General features: G+C 62.1%; 2 protein-coding genes across 2 annotated transcripts; both read right to left on the reverse strand.

The window, feature by feature from the left end:
• Positions 1-438: 438 nt before the first annotated feature.
• On the reverse strand, positions 439-9,299 carry IFITM10 (interferon induced transmembrane protein 10). The gene is made up of 3 exons (XM_041773545.1): positions 9,216-9,299; positions 6,075-6,527; positions 439-1,087 (listed from the first exon to the last, which is right to left on the reverse strand). Exons 1-3 carry the CDS (start codon positions 9,231-9,233, stop codon positions 938-940), a joined length of 621 nt encoding a protein of 206 aa, XP_041629479.1. The 5' UTR covers positions 9,234-9,299; the 3' UTR covers positions 439-937.
• Positions 9,300-11,059: 1,760 nt separating this feature from the next.
• CTSD (cathepsin D) lies at positions 11,060-20,714 on the reverse strand. The gene is made up of 9 exons (XM_041722740.1): positions 20,557-20,714; positions 18,463-18,622; positions 16,417-16,540; positions 15,885-16,003; positions 14,440-14,666; positions 12,798-12,920; positions 12,276-12,420; positions 12,093-12,191; positions 11,060-12,000 (listed from the first exon to the last, which is right to left on the reverse strand). Exons 1-9 carry the CDS (start codon positions 20,622-20,624, stop codon positions 11,833-11,835), a joined length of 1,233 nt encoding a protein of 410 aa, XP_041578674.1. The 5' UTR covers positions 20,625-20,714; the 3' UTR covers positions 11,060-11,832.
• Between the last annotated feature and the right edge of the window lie 426 nt (positions 20,715-21,140).

The raw sequence follows: 21,140 nt of genomic DNA on the forward strand, positions 1-21,140 counted from the left end.
AAGCCCACAAATTTCTCCTGGTCCCTCCCCTACTAAGCCTGCCCCTGGGCCTGGGGGTAAAGTTTGCAGGCCTTCCTCCTTCCCCCTCTACACCTGAGCTGCCTGGAACTTCCTCTGGTCTCCCAGACCAGCCATGACCCTGTGCCACAAGGGCTCGGTCCCCTCCTGGGGGATGCGCTGGTGTTCTTTGCTCTAACAGCCAGGTGGGCAGCTGTATTCGTGTTGCCTCATCCTCAGGGGGCTGGTGTTTGGGGCTCTCTCTGCCAAAGCTCCCCTCAGTCCCCCTTGCATGGTGGGCAGAAGGCTGCCGGGTCATAGAGCAAACCTTCCCTGGCAGTCAGCACTGGGGGCCTGGACCACCAGGCAGCAACACAGTGGGGTTGCCAAAGCCGCCAAATTCCCCCCATACCCTGCCCAGCTGTGGGACAGAGGCTGGGCTGGAGCCAGACAGGTATTTTATTGAAAGTTCACAGATACAAGAGCTCTGAGCAGGGTCACAGCTTGGAGAAGATGGGGTCAGGGAAGGTAGAGTGAGTCCCCAGATGCTGGCAGCCCCCCCAAACTGGGAAGCTCCCACAGAAGCCCTTCTTGCTGGGTGTCAGGTCAGAGGGGCCCCAGGAGCCTGGGAGGGAAGCACAGGAGGGCAGGGAGGGCAGCTAGTGGAAGCCAGGGTGCAGCAGCACAGGGAGACACCCACAGACCCCAGAAACAGGCAGAGGCAGAGGGTCAGGAGGCAGAGAGGGTGCGCCGGCCCGAAGCTCGCTGCCCCTGTACTATACGGAGCTTCTGACGGCCTCGCTGCCCGGTTCACAGCTTCAGGGGGGACTCCAGGGAACATGCCCTGCTCTGCCCCACACGGCATCCCGTATCACATCAGTCGTGAAAATGAACATGTCTCAGTGCTTTGTCTCCACGGCCGGCGGTGCCCGGTGGGGTCTTAGTAGTCGGTGAGTGGATACCGCAGGAAGATGAGGACAAGGATGATGCAGGACGCTGCCAGGGCAGAGCTGGTGATGTTGAACAGCCGGGCTGTCTTGGCATCTTCCACCGCTCCATTCAGGTCGTTGAGAAGCTTCTTGTCCCGAACCTGCAGCCAGAGGGAGGAGGTGAGGCCAGCGGCCAGAGAGAAGGAAATGCCTAGGACTGGGAACATCTATGCAAAGGGCATACAGGAATTCTTTGTGTTTCTTTTTGCAATTATTCTGTAAGTCTGAAATTATTTAAGACAAAACAGGATTGCAAAAAATATTATTTGATTGAAAGTCGCTAACAGCACATCCTAAGTGTTCCTACAACCAAAAAACTATAAACCTCAAAAATGATAATTATGTGAGATGATGTATGTGCTAACGGGCCCCCTTATTGGAATCATCCTGCTGCAGGTACGTGTATCAAATCATGTATTAATGTATGCAAATGCACAAATCAGTGTACCCTTTGGACTTATACAATGTTGCATGTCAATTGTATCTCATAAAGCTGGAATCAATAAATGAATATATAAGATAAAGGAGGAAGTTGGTCTCAGAGAGTTGTATGATCAATGGAGGATTTAAGCGTGCTCTACTCTGATCGGTCTCTCTGATCTAAAATTAACAGGGATTATCTGAGAATAGGTGCTTTGCATAAACAGAAGCGGTGGCAGTCCCCGTGGTCTCTGGGAAGGGATGTAAAGATACAGGGAGTGGGTTGGAGCCCAGGAATCTTGGGAAGAAAGTGGGGAGAGCTGCAGCCATTTCCAAGATTCTCTGGTTGTGAAGAGATGTTCTCCAAGAGGAGGTCACCGTCACCCGGGATAAATCTTAGGATTTCCCTCTCTTCAATACTTTCTTCTTCCACAAAGTTCAAAGAAGTGTAGTTGGATATGTGGATGGATGAGAAGGGAGGGAAAATAGACAAAAAAGATAGTGCATCGATTGCATGGATGGATGAGATGACTTAAGGGGTAATAGAGTGGGGGTGAGCAAGGATGTGTGAAGACAGGTACATGATGAATGGATGCACATGGCTCAGCTAGAGGAGAGAAGGGATGGTAGATGGCTTGAAGGATGAGTGGATGTATTGATGTATTGGGTCAGAGAATGGATGGATGGCTGATAGGTAGAATTGGTAAGTAAGATGGAGAAAGTTACTGAGAAATTGATGTTAGATGAATAGTTAAGTGCACTGATGTATAAATAGGTGGGGTGGGATGGGAAGACATAGGGAAGGGAGGAGGAAGCATGATGAACATGTATAAACACAGATGAATGGAGGGTTGGGTGACTATTTGGATGAGTTGAAGGGAATAAAAGAAGATGGATTGGTGTATGAAGGATGGTGGGTGGATGGATGAATGATTGGATGCATGGGCAGGTAGGTGGGTGGATGGATGGATGGATGGACGGATGGATGGATGGATGGGTAGATGATTGGATGGGTGGGTGAGTGGATAGGTGGATGGATGGGCAGGTAGGTTGGTGGATGAATGGGTGAATGTTGGGTTGGTGGGTAAATTGGGTGAATGGATAGATGGGTGGGTGGGTGGATGGGGGGATGCATGGATGGTTGGATGGGTGGGTGGATGATATTGATATTCAGGAAGCAAGTAGTGGGCAGATACGTATACACAAAAACTGGCACAGTATCCCCCATCTTAATCAATCTTTTTCACTTTCATTACTGGGAAGTCCACAATCTTCTGAGCCAGTGTTGAGCAGCCACCATGTCATTATATGTGCTCCTCCCCTCCTGCCTGCCTTCCCAGCCCTAATTCAAGCCATGGGCTCCCTTTTCTGGCCATCACACTGGGACCCTAACTTTTCCCTGCCTCTGGGCTTCTCTTGTCCCCTTCCTCCACACTGGTTGCAGATTTTGCAGCTCTGACCATCTTTCCCTTCTGTGTCTTCCACACAATGAAATCCAAACAACTCATGTAGTTTTCCAAATCCTCACTGCATGGCCATGGCTGGCTTTCCAGGACTATCTTCTCGTCCTCCACAGAAGATGGTGGCCCTGCAATCCTCCCAGATCACCCCACCCTCATGTCCTGGTTTACGTTTTTTCCATCTGGAGCACCTGTCCCCTTAACCACCCTCGCCCAGCGAAAATGGTGCCTCCTCCCATAAGTCTCCCACACCCGACTCCAAACTTGTCCCAAATCAGGAATGAAGTATTCTTTTGAAGCACTGGGACACTTCATCCACAAAGGTGTCCTCTGTCCAACCACCTATTTGTATAACATCCTTTGACCACTATGATGGTCAGCCCTGCCTTGGCAGCAGTGACAGCAAGATGAAAGGGTGGGTCTGGTGGGGTGGGCAGCCATGACGGGGTCACAGAGTCTCTGATGGGACGTGAGGGCTCAGCCAGAGTGAGTCAGTGGAGTCTTTGTGGATGGAAGGCCTAGATTTCATAACAGCCCCTCAGGCTGTGGGAGCAGCATGTTGCAAACCGAGGTGTGCTCACGGAAGGGCTGGGGTAGGGCGCCTCTAGTCAGGCTAGGAAATGGCTGAGAAAGGATCTTAAAAAGCCTTGAATGCCGAGATGAGGATCCTGGCTCTCACTTGGCTGACAAGCAGGAGCCAGCTGGTCATTAGGAGCAGCTCATGCCTACCGCGAGTGTGGAGAATTGGCGTTCTGTGTCTCTTTTCCCCGGACACTAGGCTGAGCAACATAAGGCTGCAATCTGTGTGTGGTTGACCCAGCCTGCGCTGGCCTGAACTGGCCCACGTGGGCGAGGAGGGTGGGCGGATGGTTTGATGGGTGGACGGACAGGTGAAGGCAGACAGGGACACAATGTTGTTTCACACACCCCCCGAATGCCAGCCTCTGCCCTGCTCGTGAGTGCTTGCTTAAATGTCGCTTCATTTCAGTTTGTGACCAGATGAAGGAATGAGCTGAGCTGAAGGTGGCTTGTTAAGGGCTCACTGCTCTTAAGGACCAGGCTGGGAATTTGGCCAAGGCCTTCTGACCCCAAGTCCGTCAGGCGCCCTTGGAAGTGCCCATGACCGGCCACAAATGGTGTAGGGTACAGCGGGCCAGGAGACATGCAGCTGGATGGACAGATGGACAAATTCCCAGCTGCAGGAACCCGAGCCAGCCAGCTCTGACCACCCCCTGCCCTGGCCAGAGATGACTCACCTTGCACCTCTTTTCCTGGTAAGCCTTGAACTTTGCTGCCCTGGCTGTCCCCTAGGAAGGACATGGGGGAACAGCCCCAGGGTGGAGTCATAGTGAGCTCCCTTCTGCCCCCCCAGAAGCACTGATTTCTACCCACCTACCCCCACCCCAGTGCAGATCCTGCACCATTCAGAAATCTGTGACCTACCTACAACCTGCACCAGATGGACCTGCCTTGTGCCAACCGGTGCCCATAGCCGAGCCAAGGGGAGGAGGGGACAGCTTCCGGACAGGAGCCCATGTCCACAGGCCATCATCAAGGTGTGGCAAGAGGGCACCAGGGGAGGCAGAGCCACACACCAGCTGCCTACCAGCCTCCCCACAACTGTTCCTTTGCTTGGCACTGTTCCAGTAGAACCAGAGCTGAGGTTGGCCCAGGACCTCCATCCCCTAATTTCTAGGGACCCCTTCCCTTTGCTGCCCCCACAGCACACACATGCACACACACTCATGCACCCACATGCACACTCACATGATGCATTTAATTACAGGCACACTCACTTATATTCATGCACACACTCATACACAAGCACAGTTGCACCTATACACACACACACACTCAAGCCCACATGTGATACACTTACATGCACAAATACACACATTCGTGCACTTACAGCCACATACTTATGCACACATGTTCACACTTGGAATTATACTTACACATCCATACCGACACACACTCATACACATGCACACTCGCACCTTCCTGGGCACACACACTCATGCATACATGCACTCACACACACACACACACACACACACACACACACACACTCACACATGGTGGAGCCCTGAGCTCAGTACACAGGCCTGGAGGCGAAGGTGCGTCTGGTGGTGGGTGATGCTGATGATGAGTCAGGAGGTGGGGAAAGCCAGGTGGCCAGGGAGTGTGATGCCTGGGGCAGGGGTGGGGCTGAAAGATGCTCAGAGGCAGAGCTGTCCAGCTTCCATCCTTCCTGCCGGGCCAGCCTCCCTGACCTAGACCCTCCTGTCCCTCCAGCCCCCATGTTCCATTGCAGCCCCACCCTATTGCCCCCAAGTCACTGGGCCCCTGCAATCAGCAAAGTGCACCTGGTCTTGGACACACAAATCCATGGATAGTGATGTTCTGGCTAGACACGAGCTCAGCCCTTCCGGAGCGACAGGGAGATGGGTCCTGCTGGTTGGGCTCCGATAGCCCAGAGCTCTTCAGTCCTGACACACTTGCACAGAGCTCTCCACCTCAAACGTGAGTGGGTCACAGCCTCCTTCCTGCAAGCTCGGTCCATTCCTTCCCGCTCTGTCCCGGGGACATTCTGTCCTGTCTGCCTGGCACCCAGCTCTGCTCCCAGCCAGCTCCTCTCACAACAATGAGGGGCTTCTGGAAGTTGTGCCCACTCAGGGTGTGGGGTCACGGGTGCATGGGACATATTTGTGTCTCTTTCCCCCAGGTACCCTGGCCACCAGGACAGTCTAGAAACCATAAGAGTGGGAAGGCAGAAAGCAGGGACTTGATCAGAGACCCCGTCTATCGTGGCCTCCCGAATGCCTGCCTGGTTTCAGGTTCCCTCTGAGGGCTTGGAGGAGGTCTGCACCATCCTCCTGTCAGCAGGGCAAGGGCTCCAAGGGTCTTCACCAATGTGCTGGCTCCGTCCCCACCTGCCCAGGGGCAGCTCCATGACCCCCGCCCAGAGGACAGGATGTCGGGCTCTGGGGCTGCTCCACAAGGACTAAGCGGGCTGTGTAGAGAATGCAGTCCTGTGGCCCCCCAGCCCTGTCAAGACACCCTGGCAGCTTCCTCAGCTCAGCATGGGGACAGGCAGCCCCTCCCTGCTGGCTTAGAGCTAGCCAGTGCCCATGTGGTTCTGGATCCCATGAGGCGGCCCCCACCTGCCAGCACCCACTCCTCCTGCCCCCGCCCCCGCCCAGCTCACTTTGAGGGAGTAGGCCAGTGCGATGAAGCCCAGGCAGCAGAAGTTGAGGTAGACAAAGTTGAAGATGGACCACAGATAGTAATCGTTGACCTCGGTGGTGTCTGGGTAGACCTCGATGACTGTCGTGGGGTTCGTCATAGTCTTCTTTTCAGCGAGGTGCTTGCAGGCCTGGGGGGCTCCAGAGGCCCGCACGCTGTCCGTCTTGCTGCTCTTGGACTCCATGGGGAACAGGGTGGGCGCCATGGGGGGCGATGCTGAGGGCTCAGGGGCCGGGGCCGCTGGAGCCTGCAGGGCCGGGGGCTTGGACACGCAGGCAAAGCAACCCTTGGGTGAGCCTGCTGGGGGCCTCGGAATCCAGAAGGCCCCGTCCAGGGGGACTCGGGCTTCCTGGGCGCCGTCCGTGGTGCTGGCCGGGGCTCCCAGCGGGGCTGGGCACTGGCCGGGGCCCTGGGCCTGGAGGGAGGAGGAGAGGAAGAATGAGCCAGGTCCTGCCCGCCCTGCAGGGCTTGCCCTGCCGTCCTGCAGCATCTCCCCTGCGGACTCACGAGCAGCCCCAAAGGAGATGGAAATCCCCACTGAGGCAGCCAGCTGCCAGGCTGCCACTCACCTCCCCCACCCGCCCCAGCCACCCTGATGCCAAAGCCCTTCACAGCAGCCTTGGCAGAAGCATCGGGGGCTTTTCATCACTTTGCCATCTGCGCACAAACATTCACCCACTGACACACAGCGGCAACACCCCCCCCCCATACCCAACAATGCCCCGACCGACAGGCTGTTGCAATAAACAGAGCACGCCAGCATCCATCCCAAACACCCTGGCACACACAGGGCACGCAAACCCACAATGACAGCATCTCAGCCACTGTCTGGCCACCGAGCAGAGCTCTCTGGAGCACCTGCAGGCTGACACCCGCTGACACATTGGGCACTAACGGCTCTCCAGACCCGGGGCACACCCGTGCGCTGAGATGCTTCCAGGTAAACAGCTCTGCACTGTGACACGCAGCGTGTACACACACAGCCAACGGGGGCTCGGACGCAATGGATCGCCGGGGTATGGAAACGGCCGCTGCGGGCGCCCCAAACTCCTGCGCGTCGTCCCCGCCCCCCATCCCGGCCCAGAGCTGGCGGCCAGGACCCCGAGCGCTGCCGGCTCGCAGGGAGCCACCCAGCCGGTGCCACCCAGACGCGCAAGGACACTCTGCGGATCGCACACTTCTTCAGCCAGGGACCCGGGCGGCGGCGCCCTGCACCCCCGGGGTCCCCGCCGGGGTCTGCCGCAGCCGCACGGACGGCGCGCCCTCACCTGCTGGTGGCTCCTCGGCGGGCGGCCCGACCCCTGCGCCCCGGTCCGCGCGTCCTTCCGCCGGCCCGCGGCCCCTGTGTGCCCGGCCGCTCCGTGTCCCCGCGGCCCAGCCTCGGCGGGGGGAGCGCGGGGCTGGCGGCGCTCTGTCCCCGCTCCTGCGCTCCCTCCGCAGCGCCAGGCCGGCCGCGCGGCTGCAGCCTGAGCCTGACTCACGGGCGCCGGCGGGCGCAGCCACCTCCCCGCCTCCTCCGCCCGCAGGGTGGGGGCCCGGGCGCCGGCCGGAAGCCCGACCCGGGGGCTGCAGGGCCGGCGGGGCCGCGCGGGGCTGGGGCCTCCCCCACTGCCACCCTCAGTCGCCCTGCGGAGCCGCCCACCTACCTCCCTGGGCCTCCCTCTTGCTGAGCCCCCAGCCCCTCTGGCCTCTGCCTCTCCAGGAGGGGGCATCTCCATCCTCCTGCTGGCCTCCCCTCCTCACATCTCAGTCCTGCCTTGGCGGAGCCCCCACCCTCCCCAGAGCCGGGGTACCCAGCCCGTGCCCCTCCCAGCACACCCCACAGCTATCCCGACCCCCCACCTGCTCCCCTTCCCGCATACCCCTATCCCCAACCAAGCCCCTTCCAGCTCCCCAACTGTAGCACCTCTGTACAGTCCTGCCCTTCCCTGTGGCCCCAGTTGTGGGTCCACGGAGTCCAGGCCTTCCCTGAGCCTTGGTGGCCCTCGCATGGCCCTGTCCTTTCTGACCCCACCCCTGTGGAAGCTCCTGACCCTCTCTCCCCAGATCTGACTTCGTGCACCCCAGCCCAGAGCCCTGGGCCCTACCCCTGAGGTTGCATCCCTCACCGAGTCTGGTCTCAAAGGCCATGATCTCTCACTGGTTGGTCCCCTCTAAGCATGGGGCCAGATATTCTCCTCCAAGCCCCCCAATGACACTTGTCTCCTTGGAGACAAGTCCACTCACCTGCCCATGTTGCTCTGCCAGCCTGTCTGTCCCACCTGGGCTGTGTTCCCTGCAGATGTCCCTTCCTCTGACCCACGCCTGCTGGCCCAGCCCCAGCCTGCTCCGGGGACCTGCCCTCCCTCTAGGCCCTCTCACTCTCTCTCATACTTGTCCCCATATAACCTTTCCTTCCTGCACAAGTCTCAGTGAGTCCCGTGTACAAGGGAGAAAGAAGCCCTGGCCCTCTCTGTGTCTCCTGGAGACTCACCTCACCATGCCGGTGCCCTTTGAGCTGGGTCCTCTTCACCAGCCCACCAGCCTCCACAGACCCCAGGCCCTCCAAAGCTCCCTGGGAGCTGCACCTATGTGCGGTGGTCCTAGATTGCCTCCCCAGCTCCCCCTGACCAGCTCAACCAGCCTCCCCTGGCTCCCCGAGCCTCTACTCCGAGACTGGGTCTTCTCAGGGGCCTCTGCTGTCCTGCAATCCTCTGCCCACCCCTGCTCTCCCTGACCTCTGCATGAGTCTGAGGTTCTGGGAACCCACCTCTCTGGATAGGCCCCAGCCCCTCCCCAAACCCTCCCCTTCTAGCCCTGCCCCCGGCCACCCTGCCAGGCCTCATTGGTGGCTGTTAAGAACCCCAGGAACCTCCAGGAGGTTGATAAAACCCTCCGTGAGTGGGAGGGCTCCCCAGCACCAAGCACTGGGGCCACCACCCCATCCTGGCCACACCCTCAGTGGAGCCAGGCCCAGTCCAAAAGCCCACAGGCTTGAGGGAGGATAGGGACTATGGGGGTACCAGGAGTCAGTTCTCCCTCGCTGGCCCCTTCCCAAGGGCCACAGTAACAGGCACCTGGACCCCCAGGCCTCTAGCTGAGCCTGACCTAAGACGGAGCCTACCTGCGGTCTGGACGCCATGCCACCAGGTCTGCCGGGGCCGGGCACTGCCCCACCTGCCCCAGGCTCTGTCCTGGGACCACTCCAGGCAGGTAGGCTGCAGGCAGTGGCCAATGGGGCTGGTCGGAACAAGAGTCCGGCTGGTCCTTAGGCAGCAGGAAAGGGGTGCCCAGCCCACCGGGGCCTGCTTCAGGTCCCAGGGTGGAGTCAGGGCCCTCTGCTCCAGGCGGTCTTGAGGCTGCCTCTCTGAGAGCTCCAGAGCCCAGAGCAGCAGGGGGGAGGGTACTTTAGCCCCTGCTGGCCTCCACCCAGTAGGTGAGGGAAGGCACTTGACTCAGGTCGGGTGTCCTCCAGGCAAGGGCAAGAGGCAGGAAATGCCCACCGGGGCCCGCTGGGCTGGTGCAGAGCATGGCAGGCCAGCCAGGACCAGTGCCAGGCGCTGAGCTGGGCTCCCCGCGGGGATCTGCTAAAGCCCTGGCGAGGAGTGCCCTGTTATTACCCACCTTCCCCACCTTCTAAAGACAGACCGGAGGCTTAGGGCTGGGTCAGAGGGGCTGGATCTGAGCCCAGAGTCGGAGTCTAGGGTCCAGAGGCTCCCAGCCAGCAGCCCAGGGCAGTCATACTGGTCCTGGGCCCTGCCGGCTGGGGGTCTGGAGGCTTCAGCCTGTGCTCATCTACACAGCATCTCAGGACGGGCAGGGGCATCCAGCTGTGCTTGTCCCTGTGTCCCAGACCAGAGGGGACAGGGTGTGCAGGGTGGAGGTAGCCCTGTGAGGCCAGGCAGGGAGGAGGCACAGGGGGTGTTGGGGAGGAGCTGCCTTCTTCCTGGCGGGCTCTGACTCCAGGCATCCGTGTGCACAAAGGCTTGGGTGACACTGTCTCCCCAGCAGCCTTGCCAGGTCCTGCAGCTCTGCTCCCTGCTCGTATTTCAAGTGCAGAGAACACAGGGCACATGTTTATGAGCCTCCTTGCAATTCTGCTTGAGTGTTTGTTAAAGGTGCCAGCTGGGGTTCAGTGCTGGGGTGCAGTTCCCTGACCCCTAGGGTCGGGCCAAGGACAGCCACAGCCCTGAAGGCTGAGAAGGCACCAGGACGGCGACGTCTGTCATAGCTGCCATTTCCCTGCCCTTACACCCGCAGGGAGTGGGCTCTAGACAAGAGTCTAGAGCTGCTGATCCCAGAGGGAATTCTATCCCAAGGGCTCACAAACTCCTATTTATCCTTTCAATCCTCCTGGCAGATGCTTCCAAGTATGCCTCAGCAAACTCCCAAGAGGCCAGATCACCAGGGAGGTCGCTGCAGCCCAGGAATCCCGAACTGGGATCCCTGAACCCTGAGACTTCAGGCCCCCAGGTTGGCCTGTCCAACATCGGCTTGCTTTGCAGAGACAGCATGCAGGTGCCGGCCAGGAGGCCCAGAGGGAGGCAGGTTGCCTACTTGCAATCAGCACTCTGGAGGCTCCTGTCCTAGGCTCTAATGGGGGATTGGGGGCACCGGGGAAGGCCAGGGCCCCACTGTGGTGGGACACTCCCCAGGGATGCATGGCAGGCACTCACCTGGGCCACGCCCTGAACACTGTGCCCACTGCAGGCCCTGGCAACCTTGCCCAGTCCTGCCCTGCAGCCTCTTGCCAAGGCCACATCCTGCTGGTCACTGCCCCAGGCCTCAGGACCAGCCAGCCCTCCACTGGTGAGGTCCCTTGTGCAGGGCAGGGGGGCTGGGGTCTGGGAGCCAGGGCACCTCCAAACGTTCTCCCCTTGCCTGGCTGTGAGTCAGCTCTTGCAACAACAGCTCACACCAGCCCCACCAGCTCCTTCCCACCAAACACAAAACACGCCAACACAGAAAAAAGAGGCCCAAACAACTGTATTTTCAAGTCAACTTTGGCTCCGGGCCGCTCAAGTGCGGGGAGCTGCAGAGTAGACGGCACCACCCCCTCCCCTCCTTCCCTGACCCTAGACCAGTCAATGCCCTCCTAGCTGGGGTCGAGCTCCAGGATGACCCCAACGGCATCACAAGGCTAGCTTCTGTCCCCTGGCCCGACCCTTCCTGCTCCTGCTCCTTCCTGCTTGTCCTAGGCGTTGGCCGGCCCCTTCCTCGATGGGCCTACACAGGAAGGCGGGTGGGGCCAGCAACACCCAGCTCCCGACCCCAGGCCAGGGGCAGGAGGAACCCAGAAAACAGCCTGGCCCGGGGTGGGGGCTCAGCCCAGAGGTCCTGCCTGGGCAGCCGGGCCCGAAGCACAGACCAGGGGGTGGGGGGGCAGGAGGAGGAACTACTTGGGTGAGGGGTCCTGGGACACACAACTGATCGGCTGCCAAGCCAGGCTGGGGCTTCCAAGTTAGTGAAGGGGCTCCATGCTCTGGATCAGCCTACTGGCTGCTGCCCACACCCCCCCCATCACACAGACAGACAGATGGGCAGGCGGGCGGGCAGGCAGCATTTCTGTAACCAGGGCTGGGGAAAACCACAGAACAGAACGGCGGGCCCGGCAGGCCGGCGCCTGCGGAGCTGGGTTATGAGTGTGAGTTTGAGCGTGAGTGTGTGTGGCAGGGGCAGCCGGGAGGGTGGGGCAGCTGGCCTCCTCCTGCTGGACTCCTTCCTCTCCAGTGGGCAGGCGGCTAGAGCCTAGTGGCCTGGGCCAGGCCCACCCGGTTCTGGTCCCGGTCGAACACGGTGTAGTAGCAGCCGATGAAGACATCACCCAGGATCCAGAGAGGCCCGCCAGGTGGGGGGATGTCCATGCCCATGAAGCCACTCAAGCAGATGGTCTTCCCGCCTTGTGAAACCTGGGATAGCCAGGGTGGTCAGCACCTGGCCGGTGGCCAGCCCCACCCCCTGCCCAGCCCAAGGCCCCGCCCCCCAGCCCACTGGTGCTGACCTTCAGCGTATAGTCCTCTGAGGACAGCTTGTAAAGTTTGCCGCCCAGCTTCAGAGTGACATCGGGCAGGGTGGACACCTTCTCACAGGGGATCATGTACTGAGGGAGAGAGAACAGAGCAGCTCAGGTGTGGTGTAGAGGGCTGTGGCCCAGGCACCTGCCCATGCTGCCGGGCCCACTCACCTCGCCCTGGATCAAGGGCACAGCTCCGATGGCCTTCTGCAGCTCACGCACCTCATCCACAGGGCCCACTATGAGGGAGGTGCCTGTGTCCACGATGGCCTCACAGCCCCCCTTGCACAGCGTCAGGCTGCTGCCCACATCCACCCTGCGGGGAAGGGGTGTGAACATGCGAGCCTGCATTCAGGGGCTTGACAGGCAGTCCCCTCCTTCAGCCACCCCCCACCTCTGCCACAGTCTTGCTGGAGCTCAAGAGGCAAAGAGCAGGTGACCTGCCAGCCTAGAAGCCACAAGCAGAGGAGGCCCTGAGCCGAGGGCCCAGGGGCTCAGTGGGGCGCCAGGAGGTAGCAATGGACATCTAGGGTTGGTGGGGTGCAGGCTCAGCCTGCCCCATCTCTCCGTCTCCACGCTGGAGCCCCTGCCCCCAAGGGCTGTAGCTAGAGACCTGCTGACGGAGGGCAGCAAGGGTCCCCCACACAAAGCACGCTCCCGGCAAAAACAAGTGGGGCCCCTCCCAGCACTCACTGCTCCATGTGGACCTGCCAGTATGCCTTGCGGGTGACATTGAGGTAGGACAGGGGGCCCTTGTAGTACTTGGAGTCCGTGCCACCCAGCATCAGCTCACCCCCAGGCTGCGCATTGGGGTCCCTGGGAGAAGAGAAAGCAGAGTCAGCCACTGGCCGTGGGTCCAGCCTGACCGCTGGGCAGAACAAGCACAGGCTGTGGCCAAGTCAGAAGGGGTGGGTAGGGCTGCAGGGATGGAAGCTCCAGAGGGGGCACAAGAAGGGAGAGGACTTCCTCTCCCTGATGGGTGGGGCTCCAATCCCACACCCAGTGTGGCCTGCAGGCCGCGCTCCTGCTCAGTTCGCAGAGGCTCCTGGTCTGCCAGCTGAAGGCGGCCAGGGTCAGGCCAGCTGGCAAATGGGGAAGTGAAAGCTAGGAGCCAAGGAAGGGGACCTCATCTGTCAGAGAAAAAAAGAATCCGGGAGGGCTTCCAGGAGGAGGCATTGCGTAGCACCAAGAATTGAGCAAGTTCGTTCCTTTCCTAGGGCCTTGTGCCGGGTGTTCCCCAGGATGTCCTCACCCTCACCCAGCTCTCGTGTTCAGCTCACACTGCTCCGGCCTCCTGGCTCCCCTCTAGACTCCGTGTCTGAGCACACCACCTTCCTCCTGGCTGCTCCCCCTCAGAAGCACCAGGCCAAACCCCATCCTCCCTCTACACTTGTGACGTCCAGTTCTTCCCCTGCCTTCACTCCCCTTGCCTCTAAAATCACAGTGTGGAGACCAGACGGCTGCCTCCTGGGTGCTCCCCACACCAGCCATGCCCCATCACCCCCTCATCCAGGGAGCCCTGCGCCTGGGCCTGGCCAATCCCCCGCCCTGGTCCACCTGTGTGGGGCCATCCAGCCTCCCGAGGACAGCTCTGCCTCAAGCAGTGGTGGAATGTTCACTGCTGAGGGCAGGGGCTGGGCAGGAGGGGAGGGTTTGGGGCTGGCATTTGGCTGGAAGTGCCTGAGGCTGGACCCTGAGGGCAAGTGGTTTGTGGGGTGAGGAGGGGGCATGCAGCATGGTGACAGGCAGCGTGGGCCATCTGCTTACACTGCCCACACCTCCACCCTGGGCACACCCACATCGGGACCTCTAGCACCGCCCTGGGGGGACTGAGGAGCTCCTTCTCCAGGACACTGCACACAGGTCACCCACCCTTCTGTGTGGGGCCACCGGAACACTCGGTGCAGCTGCAGGGGGGTGGCGGTCACCTTCCCTGGAAAGCCCCCAGGTCCCTCACCTCCAGAGATCCTACCACAGACCAGGGCTCACAGCTTTGTCCCCTCCGGGCTGTCGGTGATCCAGGGGCCACATCGGCCCACCATCAGACCTCGGGAAGGCTGGGCTGACCCAGGAGGAGCTGCCACGACCCCTGACCAGGGTCTGGTTCTGCAGCGGTGAGGCCCACTGTGGGGGAGCCTGGGCCTGCAGCTTGAGCGCCCCAGAGCCTGTCCAGAAAGCCGCCCGCTCGTCTGTCAAGGGGTGGTCAGAATCCCCTCCAGTCACAGCCACAGGTCAGGAGCCGCAGCCTGAGGCCTGGTGTCTGGCGGGCGGCCGGGGAGGCACAGCCCCAGCCCCCTGTGCTCAGCCACACAGCTCTGGGCCCCTCCCACCCCACCTGTTTAAGTAGAAGGAAAAGATGTTCTTCTCCACCAGCTTTTGCTGCATCAGGTTGTCGAAGACAGGCAGCACGTTGTTGACGGAGATGCGGGGGTAGGCCATGCCCAGGATGCCATCAAACTTGGCCGCGATGAAGGTGATGCCTGGCTGCTTGGTGGCCTCCCCGAAGGTCTGCCTCTCCACCTTGATGCCAGCCAGGCCCGACACAGCCGACTTACAGGGCACCTGTGGGCCGGGGTGTGGGGGTCAGAGGGCCACGCATCCAGGAGTCAAGACAGAGGACCCCAAAGGAAGGGCTGGCGACGCCAGGTGGGACACAGCTGGGGGCAGAGACGTGGGTGTCCACGATCGTCAGGACAGAGGGGTAGGCTCCAGAAGAAGGCTCCAGAAGAAGAAAGAAGAAGAAGGGCTCAGCCCTGGTCTTCTGGCCCCACCCAGGCCTGCCCTGGCCCTCGGGCTGTCAGAACCCCATGACCCGACCCCATGACCCAGCTCAGCAGACTCAAGGCCCCGCCACCCCTCCCCCACCTGGGACCAGCCAGCCACCAGATAAAGACACAGGGCAGGATGTGGGGACAAACGGCTGTTTGAGGCTGACACCCTGACGCCAGGAGCAGGGAGTGTGCTAGGCAACATCCTGTTTTGGGCCCTCAAAGACAGGAGTAGGGGACTCCATAAGGCAGGTGGGTATAGGGGCTGTGCCCCTGCAGGAAGGTCCCCGGCCACCATGGCCCAGCCCACCCCCCACACAAGGGACAGACCCAGCTGGTTGGACCCTGGCCATGCCCGGCCACCTTCCGGTCTGGCTCGGGCTGGGAGGGGGCTGTGCTCTGCCCTGTTCCAGACCCTTCCAGGTAAGTGGCACCCCAAGAGATCACAGAGGTGCAAGCAGAACCCTTAAGGGCCTGCCTACCACCCGCCTCACCCCAAACAGTCTCGGCTGCAGGCAGGGTGTGCAGCAGGCCCTCCAGCGTCCTTGACAAGGGCTCCTGGCATGTCTCTGCCCTCCCCGACCCCAAGTCCTCAGGCAGTGGCGGGACCCTGTCCGTGTCCCCAGGCCTAGCCCACAGGGCCCAGCAGGCACCTCAAACCCAAGGCATCATAACAGAAGCCAGGCCCCTTGGACTGGCTCTTCCGCCCACCGGCTGGCTGCTAACCACTCCCCAGGTCCTGGTCCCGGACTCCCACCTGCAGCTCTCATGCCCACATCCTGGTGGCCCCACTCTCCCCTATAGCCCTCCTGGCCGTCCCCACACCCCGAGACACGGGGCCAGCTCTGCTCCCAAGGCCTGCCCAGCGCAGCCCACCAGGCTCTTCAGCTCCAGCCTTCGCTCAAGCTGTCTCTGCCATCCTGGCTCAGCTGCCCTGCCTCGGGCTGGGGCCGGGGTCGCCAAGCCGTCTGAGCACCCCCCAGGCCCAGAGGCAGCCTCACCGCAGACTCACCGACACGGTGTCCTGGCTCAGGTACCCAGAGAGGCTGCCCGAACCGTAGTGGATGTCGAAGGATGTGCCATTCTTCACATATGTGCTGGACTTGCCGCTGTTGTACTTGTGATGGATCCCTGTGCCAGCCAGAAGCCCATTAGCTCGCTGCCCTGGCCAGGCCCTGGCCACCAGCTATGGGGCCCCCAACCAAGCCACTCCCCCAGTGTTGGGGGGACCCGTGACCCCCCAGCCTTGGTCTCAGCCAGCACCGGTCTGCCCCATCCTTGGAAGAGAGGCAGGCTGGCACAAACAGGTTCACCCAGAAAGTGGGGTGCCCTGCGGCAGGGTGGAGGGGCCAGGCCTGGCTGGTGTGGCTCAGAGGCAGAAGTCATATGGTGTCCAAGAAGGGCTGAGGCAAGGCCACTGAGAGCCCCAGACCTGCCCTGCTGGCCCCAGAGCCTTGGGGGGAGCACACGCCCGTGTGAGGTGGGGGCCGGGTACCAGTCTCTGCCTGCCTCCTCTGGCCCCACAAGGCTGCACCCTGACTCACAGCAGGCGATGTCCAGCAGCTTGCAGTGGATTGAGGGGACCCACAGGTTGGAGGAGCCGGTGTCAAAGACGACCGTGAAGCACTGCGGGGGTGTCCCAATGCCGATCTCGCCGTAGTACTGGGCCTGGCAGGGGAGCAGGGTCCATCAAGGCTGCGCAGGGAGGGCACCCATGTCCCCAGAGGGCCTAAGAAGGAGCCGGACTCCGGGAGACTCAAGACAGAGAAGGGACACCCAAGGTCCAGACCTATTGCTGCTGACCACACCCTCCGTCCCTCCCCAGCCCTTGGTCCTCATACCCTTGGGCACTTGGAATTCCCAGGCCCCTGGGCACAGCTCCACTCCTGTCTGACCATAGCAGGGTGGCGGAGGACCACCCCTTTGAGAGATGAAAGCAGCAGTCACATCAGCTGGTCCTCCCTGAAACTTGGAAGACCCCTCTGTCTCAGCTCCCCGGGGCCCCAGCAGGGAAGACTTCCTCCTCACGATGGGGGCCACATCATTCTCTCCCTGCCCTTGCCCCATAGGGTCAAACCTGGAGGACTTCTAGGTTGAGGCGTTGGTGGCCAAAGGAAGGAGGAGGTACATCCTGGAGGCTGGAAATGTAGGCTCAATCTCTCACTACCTACACTCTATATTCACTAGTCTGGGCCTCAGTTTCTCCATTGGCACACGGAGGAGGAGGGCAGCCTGGGAGAAGCCCCAGGTACTGACCCACGGCTCCGGAGAGCATGAAGGGGGCACAAGACCCCCTGAGCCTCAAAGGGAAACCCCATCTTTATGTGCTCTCGCAGGTCAGAGAACACAGGCACTTGAATGTGAGATGTGAGCACTGCCTGCCTGGGCACCCCCTCTCCGGGGAGGGAGACTGGGCCCAGGTCACCATGGGATTCCGGGTCCAATCCCAGCCAAGAATCTCTCTCCTGCCACTTGGCTCCAGGGAGGGCCAGCAGCTGCTGTCTCATGACCTCGCAGAAGTGTCCAGATTTGGGGGGGCTGGGGGATGACTCAGCGAATCTCCGTGTGTGCCTATGTGTGTACACATGTGCTTGAGCTGGGGGATCAGGAACTGGTCAGTCAGGCCTCGAGGCAGGTGCTCCCCCGCCCTCCCCCCTCCGCCCCCGGGGGTAAGTCACATGCCTATGAGGCCATAGCTTCCTAGCACCGTTGGGGCTCTGGCCAGACAGGTCACAGGGCACGGCCCCCTGTCCCAAACCCAGGTGGACCAGAGCTAGGTCCTCGCCTATCAGGGGTAGCCCTAGGGCTGCCAGGCTGGGTCCCAGGGCCTGATCCCAGAGTTGGGACCAGGCTGACCCAACCCCAGCTTACTATGGGGCTTACAAAATATCCCACCTCGAGCCTGTCTGTCCCTCCAGGAGCACCGGGCATGATCAGGGCTGGCCACTGACCAAAGAGGAAGAAAAGAAAGCAGGACTGGGTCATGGGTGGCTCCAAGCCTTCCAGCAGGACAGGCAAAAACAAAAAAAGCTCCAGAGCAGATGGTTATTTATGCCTGGGCAGGCAGGCCAGGTGACCCGAGCTCAAGGACCCTGCAGCCTCTGAGGGCCTGGGTCTGATTTAGGCTCCTCTACCCCCAGGGCTCATGGCCCTGGACACAGCTTGCTTATCCTTAGAGAGTTACCCTGTCCCCTACTCCTGCAGGCTGGCCTCAGGAACGAGACGACTCCTGATGTTAATGGTCAGTAATACGCACTGGGGGATGTCACAGCACGGGGGGAGCCCCGGACACCCCACCTGTCCTCCCAGCCCCCACAGGACCAGGTCCAGCAGGGGGACACAAATGGGAGTCCTAGGGAGGGGGCGGGGCCAGGAGGGGAGAGAGTGGCTAAGCAAAGTCCCCACCCCTCCCTGGGCAGGTGAATCCTGCAGAGCCACAGGTGAATCCTGCAGAGCCACAGGTGGCTAGAGGCTGAGAAGAGTGTTTCCTGGCTGCCCATACAGAACTTTCCCTAAAAGCCATCTCCTGCCGGAATCACTGTTAGCTGCCAGCCCAGTCCCCGCCCCAAGCGGACAACCCCCATACTCACGTCCATGTAGTTCCTGAGCATCTCAGGAATGGGTCCCCCAGTCACTGCGGGCGCCCCCTGGGCATACTTTGAAATGGGGCCCTTGGCAATCAGATCCTCCACGGGGCCCCCCAACTCTGTCATGGTCCGGCGGACAGAGGTGAACTTGTGCAGAGGGATTCTGTGGAGAAGAAGGGACAGGGTTCATCAGGGCTCCCAGCTTCCCCAGGTCTGCTCTGTACCCCCACCCACTCTCAGCCAGTGGCAGCTCCAGAAGCACCCCCCACCCCTCGTCCCCACTGTGCCCACTCAGGTCTCTTCTGGGACAGCGGCCTGCAGGGTCCGTTGGGGCATCAGTGTCACCTCTGCTCAAAGCCCTCTGAGGTGACCCATCCACTCGGCCCTCGGGAATCATGGTGCTCTCCACACAGACCCCACGCAGACATGCCCTCAGTTTCCCTGTGTGCCTTCCCGGGCTGGCTCTCGCCTGGCCATTGGACAGGTCTTCAATGCTACCACGTCTGAGAAGTCCTCCTTGGCCATCCTTCAACGTGACCCTGTCTCCCTCCAGAGCCCTTGCCAATGGCAAGGGTGAATCCATTTCCTGCTGGCGTGTCCTCTGCCCTCTCACGGTGCAGACCCCAGGAAGGCAATGACTGCGCTGGAGTGCAGGGAGTCTGTGCCTTCAGGTCTGCCTTCCTCTGAGATACTCCATGGCACCCCCACTGAGAGCCCCTGCCTCCCAGCCTTGGCGGTCAGCCTGGGCAGAAAGAGCCAGGGGTTGAGGTCAGGTGCCCGGGGTCCCTCCCCTGGCCTGCATCCTTGGCTCCTCCCGGGTTTCAGCTGGCACCCCGCTCCGAAGGGTGCAGGAGGTGGGTCGGGAAAGCACCCCAGAGCACATGCAGACAGCTGGATAAAAGGTCCTCCCAGCCCAGGGGTTTTGGGAGTTCAAGGTCACAGCTGGCCCTTCCTGGCAAGCCCAGGGCGTGCTTCAGGAAGATGGGACTCTTGCCTAAGACCTGGTAGGCTGGAAGAGTCCAAGGTTCTTGCCTGGGTGAAGGGGACACGCCCTCCTATAACCCAGGCATTGATGCCATTGGTCCCACACGTCTTGGAAGAGGTGTGTAGGGCTCTGCTTTGTCTGCCCCACATGGCGGCAGACTCGGTTCCCCACAGCCACCAGCCCTGGGGGGTGGGGGGTGGGGGTCCTGTGGGTGGCAGCAGGGTAGGCTCAGCCCTGCAGCTGCATCCTCACAAAGACTCCATTTGGGGCGACGTGCCCCCAAGCCAAGCCCGTGGCGAAGCCCACGCAGGACAGCCCTTTGGCAAGGCTGAGTCCCACTCGGCCCCCAGCCAGCTCTCACGGCCCTGTGGCCTCACCCACCTGCGCACGGGCCAAAGGCCCACAGCAGAGGTGGAAGGATGCTTTCCCAGGCCAGGCACACAGGCCCCTGGGGGGCAAGAGTGGGTGCGGGAGCAGGAGGGGCTGGCCCACTGCACCCTCCCCCACCTGGGAAAGCAGGCTGCCTTGCACGAGTGGGAGGGGGGGTGGCGCCAGTCCTCAGGCTGGCTGGCGCGCCGGGCGCTGCCCTGATGCAGGCCCCCCGCAGGCCCCCGTACAGGGGACGGGCCTCCAGGCCCAGGAAGGCGCGGTCCCTGCAGGGGCAGGCGGTGCCGGCGGGGACGCCTGGTGCAGCCCGGTGCCGGCCGGCGCTCACCCGGCCCCAGCCCCTGTCCCCGGCTAGCTCCCCTCTGTCTCCCGAACACTTGGGGGCCCCCAAGGTCAGAGGGGGCCCGGCCGAGCCCTGCGCTAGGAGCCCCTGGGTCCGCCCGAGTGTGACCACGCCCAACTGACAGCTGGCGGCGGGGGGGCGTGGGACGCACACCGGGTCTCCAGACTGGCACCCGCGGGGCCCGGAGGGCGCGTACTGCAACCCCACCTGTGCCGGGGGGCTCGGTCAGCCTGGTCCCCGCATCCTCCCTCCTGCAGCCTCCTGCCCCCCGGGGCTGACTCCGAGGCGGGGAGAAGAGGGCCGCGGGGGGGCGGGAGCCCTGGACGAGGCCCCGCGAGGCGCACGGCGGCACCCGGGGCGCGCGGGGGTCGCAGGGCCTCACCTGACCAGCGCGGCGGCGGGCGCGGCCAGCAGGCCGAGGACGAGCAGCAGCAGGCTGGGGGGCTGCATGGTGGCGGCGGCCGGGTCGGAGCGCAGCGCCGCGAGGTCGTGCGCTTATAGCCGGGATGACGGCGCAGTTGCGGAGTCAGCTGACCGCACTGTTTGCAACCGGGCGGGTCACGCGGGCCGCGGCCGGCGTGCGCGGGGCGGGGCCGGGGCGGGGCCATCCGGGCCGGGCCCCCGCCGGGTCCGCGCACGGCGCTCGGGGGCGCGCACGCCGGCTTCCCGGCTCCGGGACCGCCCGCCCCGCCCCGCCCCGCCCCGCCCCGCGCGGCCTTGGGGGTGCGCGCTGCTGCCGCCGCGGTCGCGGGGACCCGGCGGGGCCCTCGGGACGGCGGCAGCCGGGGGGCCCCGGAGCGCGGGCTCCTCCCCGCACCACACTCGCGGGCTGGGCGCCGCGTGAGGCCCCGCAGTCCTTCCCGGGCCCGGCCTCCCTCTCCACGCCCCTCCTCGCACCTGCTGCACCGTCTGCCCACGCCCCTCGCACCTGCTGCACCACCCTGGCTCATTCCCCCCGAGCCTCTT

The sequence above is a fragment of the Vulpes lagopus genome, chromosome 11 (assembly GCF_018345385.1).
Source record: "Vulpes lagopus strain Blue_001 chromosome 11, ASM1834538v1, whole genome shotgun sequence".
Taxonomy (NCBI): Eukaryota; Metazoa; Chordata; class Mammalia; order Carnivora; family Canidae; genus Vulpes; species Vulpes lagopus.

Excerpts from the sequence above, each read along its gene's own strand:
- IFITM10 (XM_041773545.1), bottom strand. Across the intron at positions 1,088-6,074 it reads CACTGGCCTACTCCCTCAAA|GTTCGGGACAAGAAGCTTCT; the intron begins GTGAGCTGGGCG and ends CTCTGGCTGCAG.
- CTSD (XM_041722740.1), bottom strand. The coding sequence starts at position 20,624 with ATGCAGCCCCCCAGCCTGCTGCTGCTCGTCCTCGGCCTGCTGGCCGCG. Across the intron at positions 12,921-14,439 it reads TTTTCCTTCTACTTAAACAG|GGACCCCAATGCGCAGCCTG; the intron begins GTGGGGTGGGAG and ends CTCTTCTCCCAG. Across the intron at positions 12,192-12,275 it reads TGCCCTTGATCCAGGGCGAG|TACATGATCCCCTGTGAGAA; the intron begins GTGAGTGGGCCC and ends TCTCTCCCTCAG.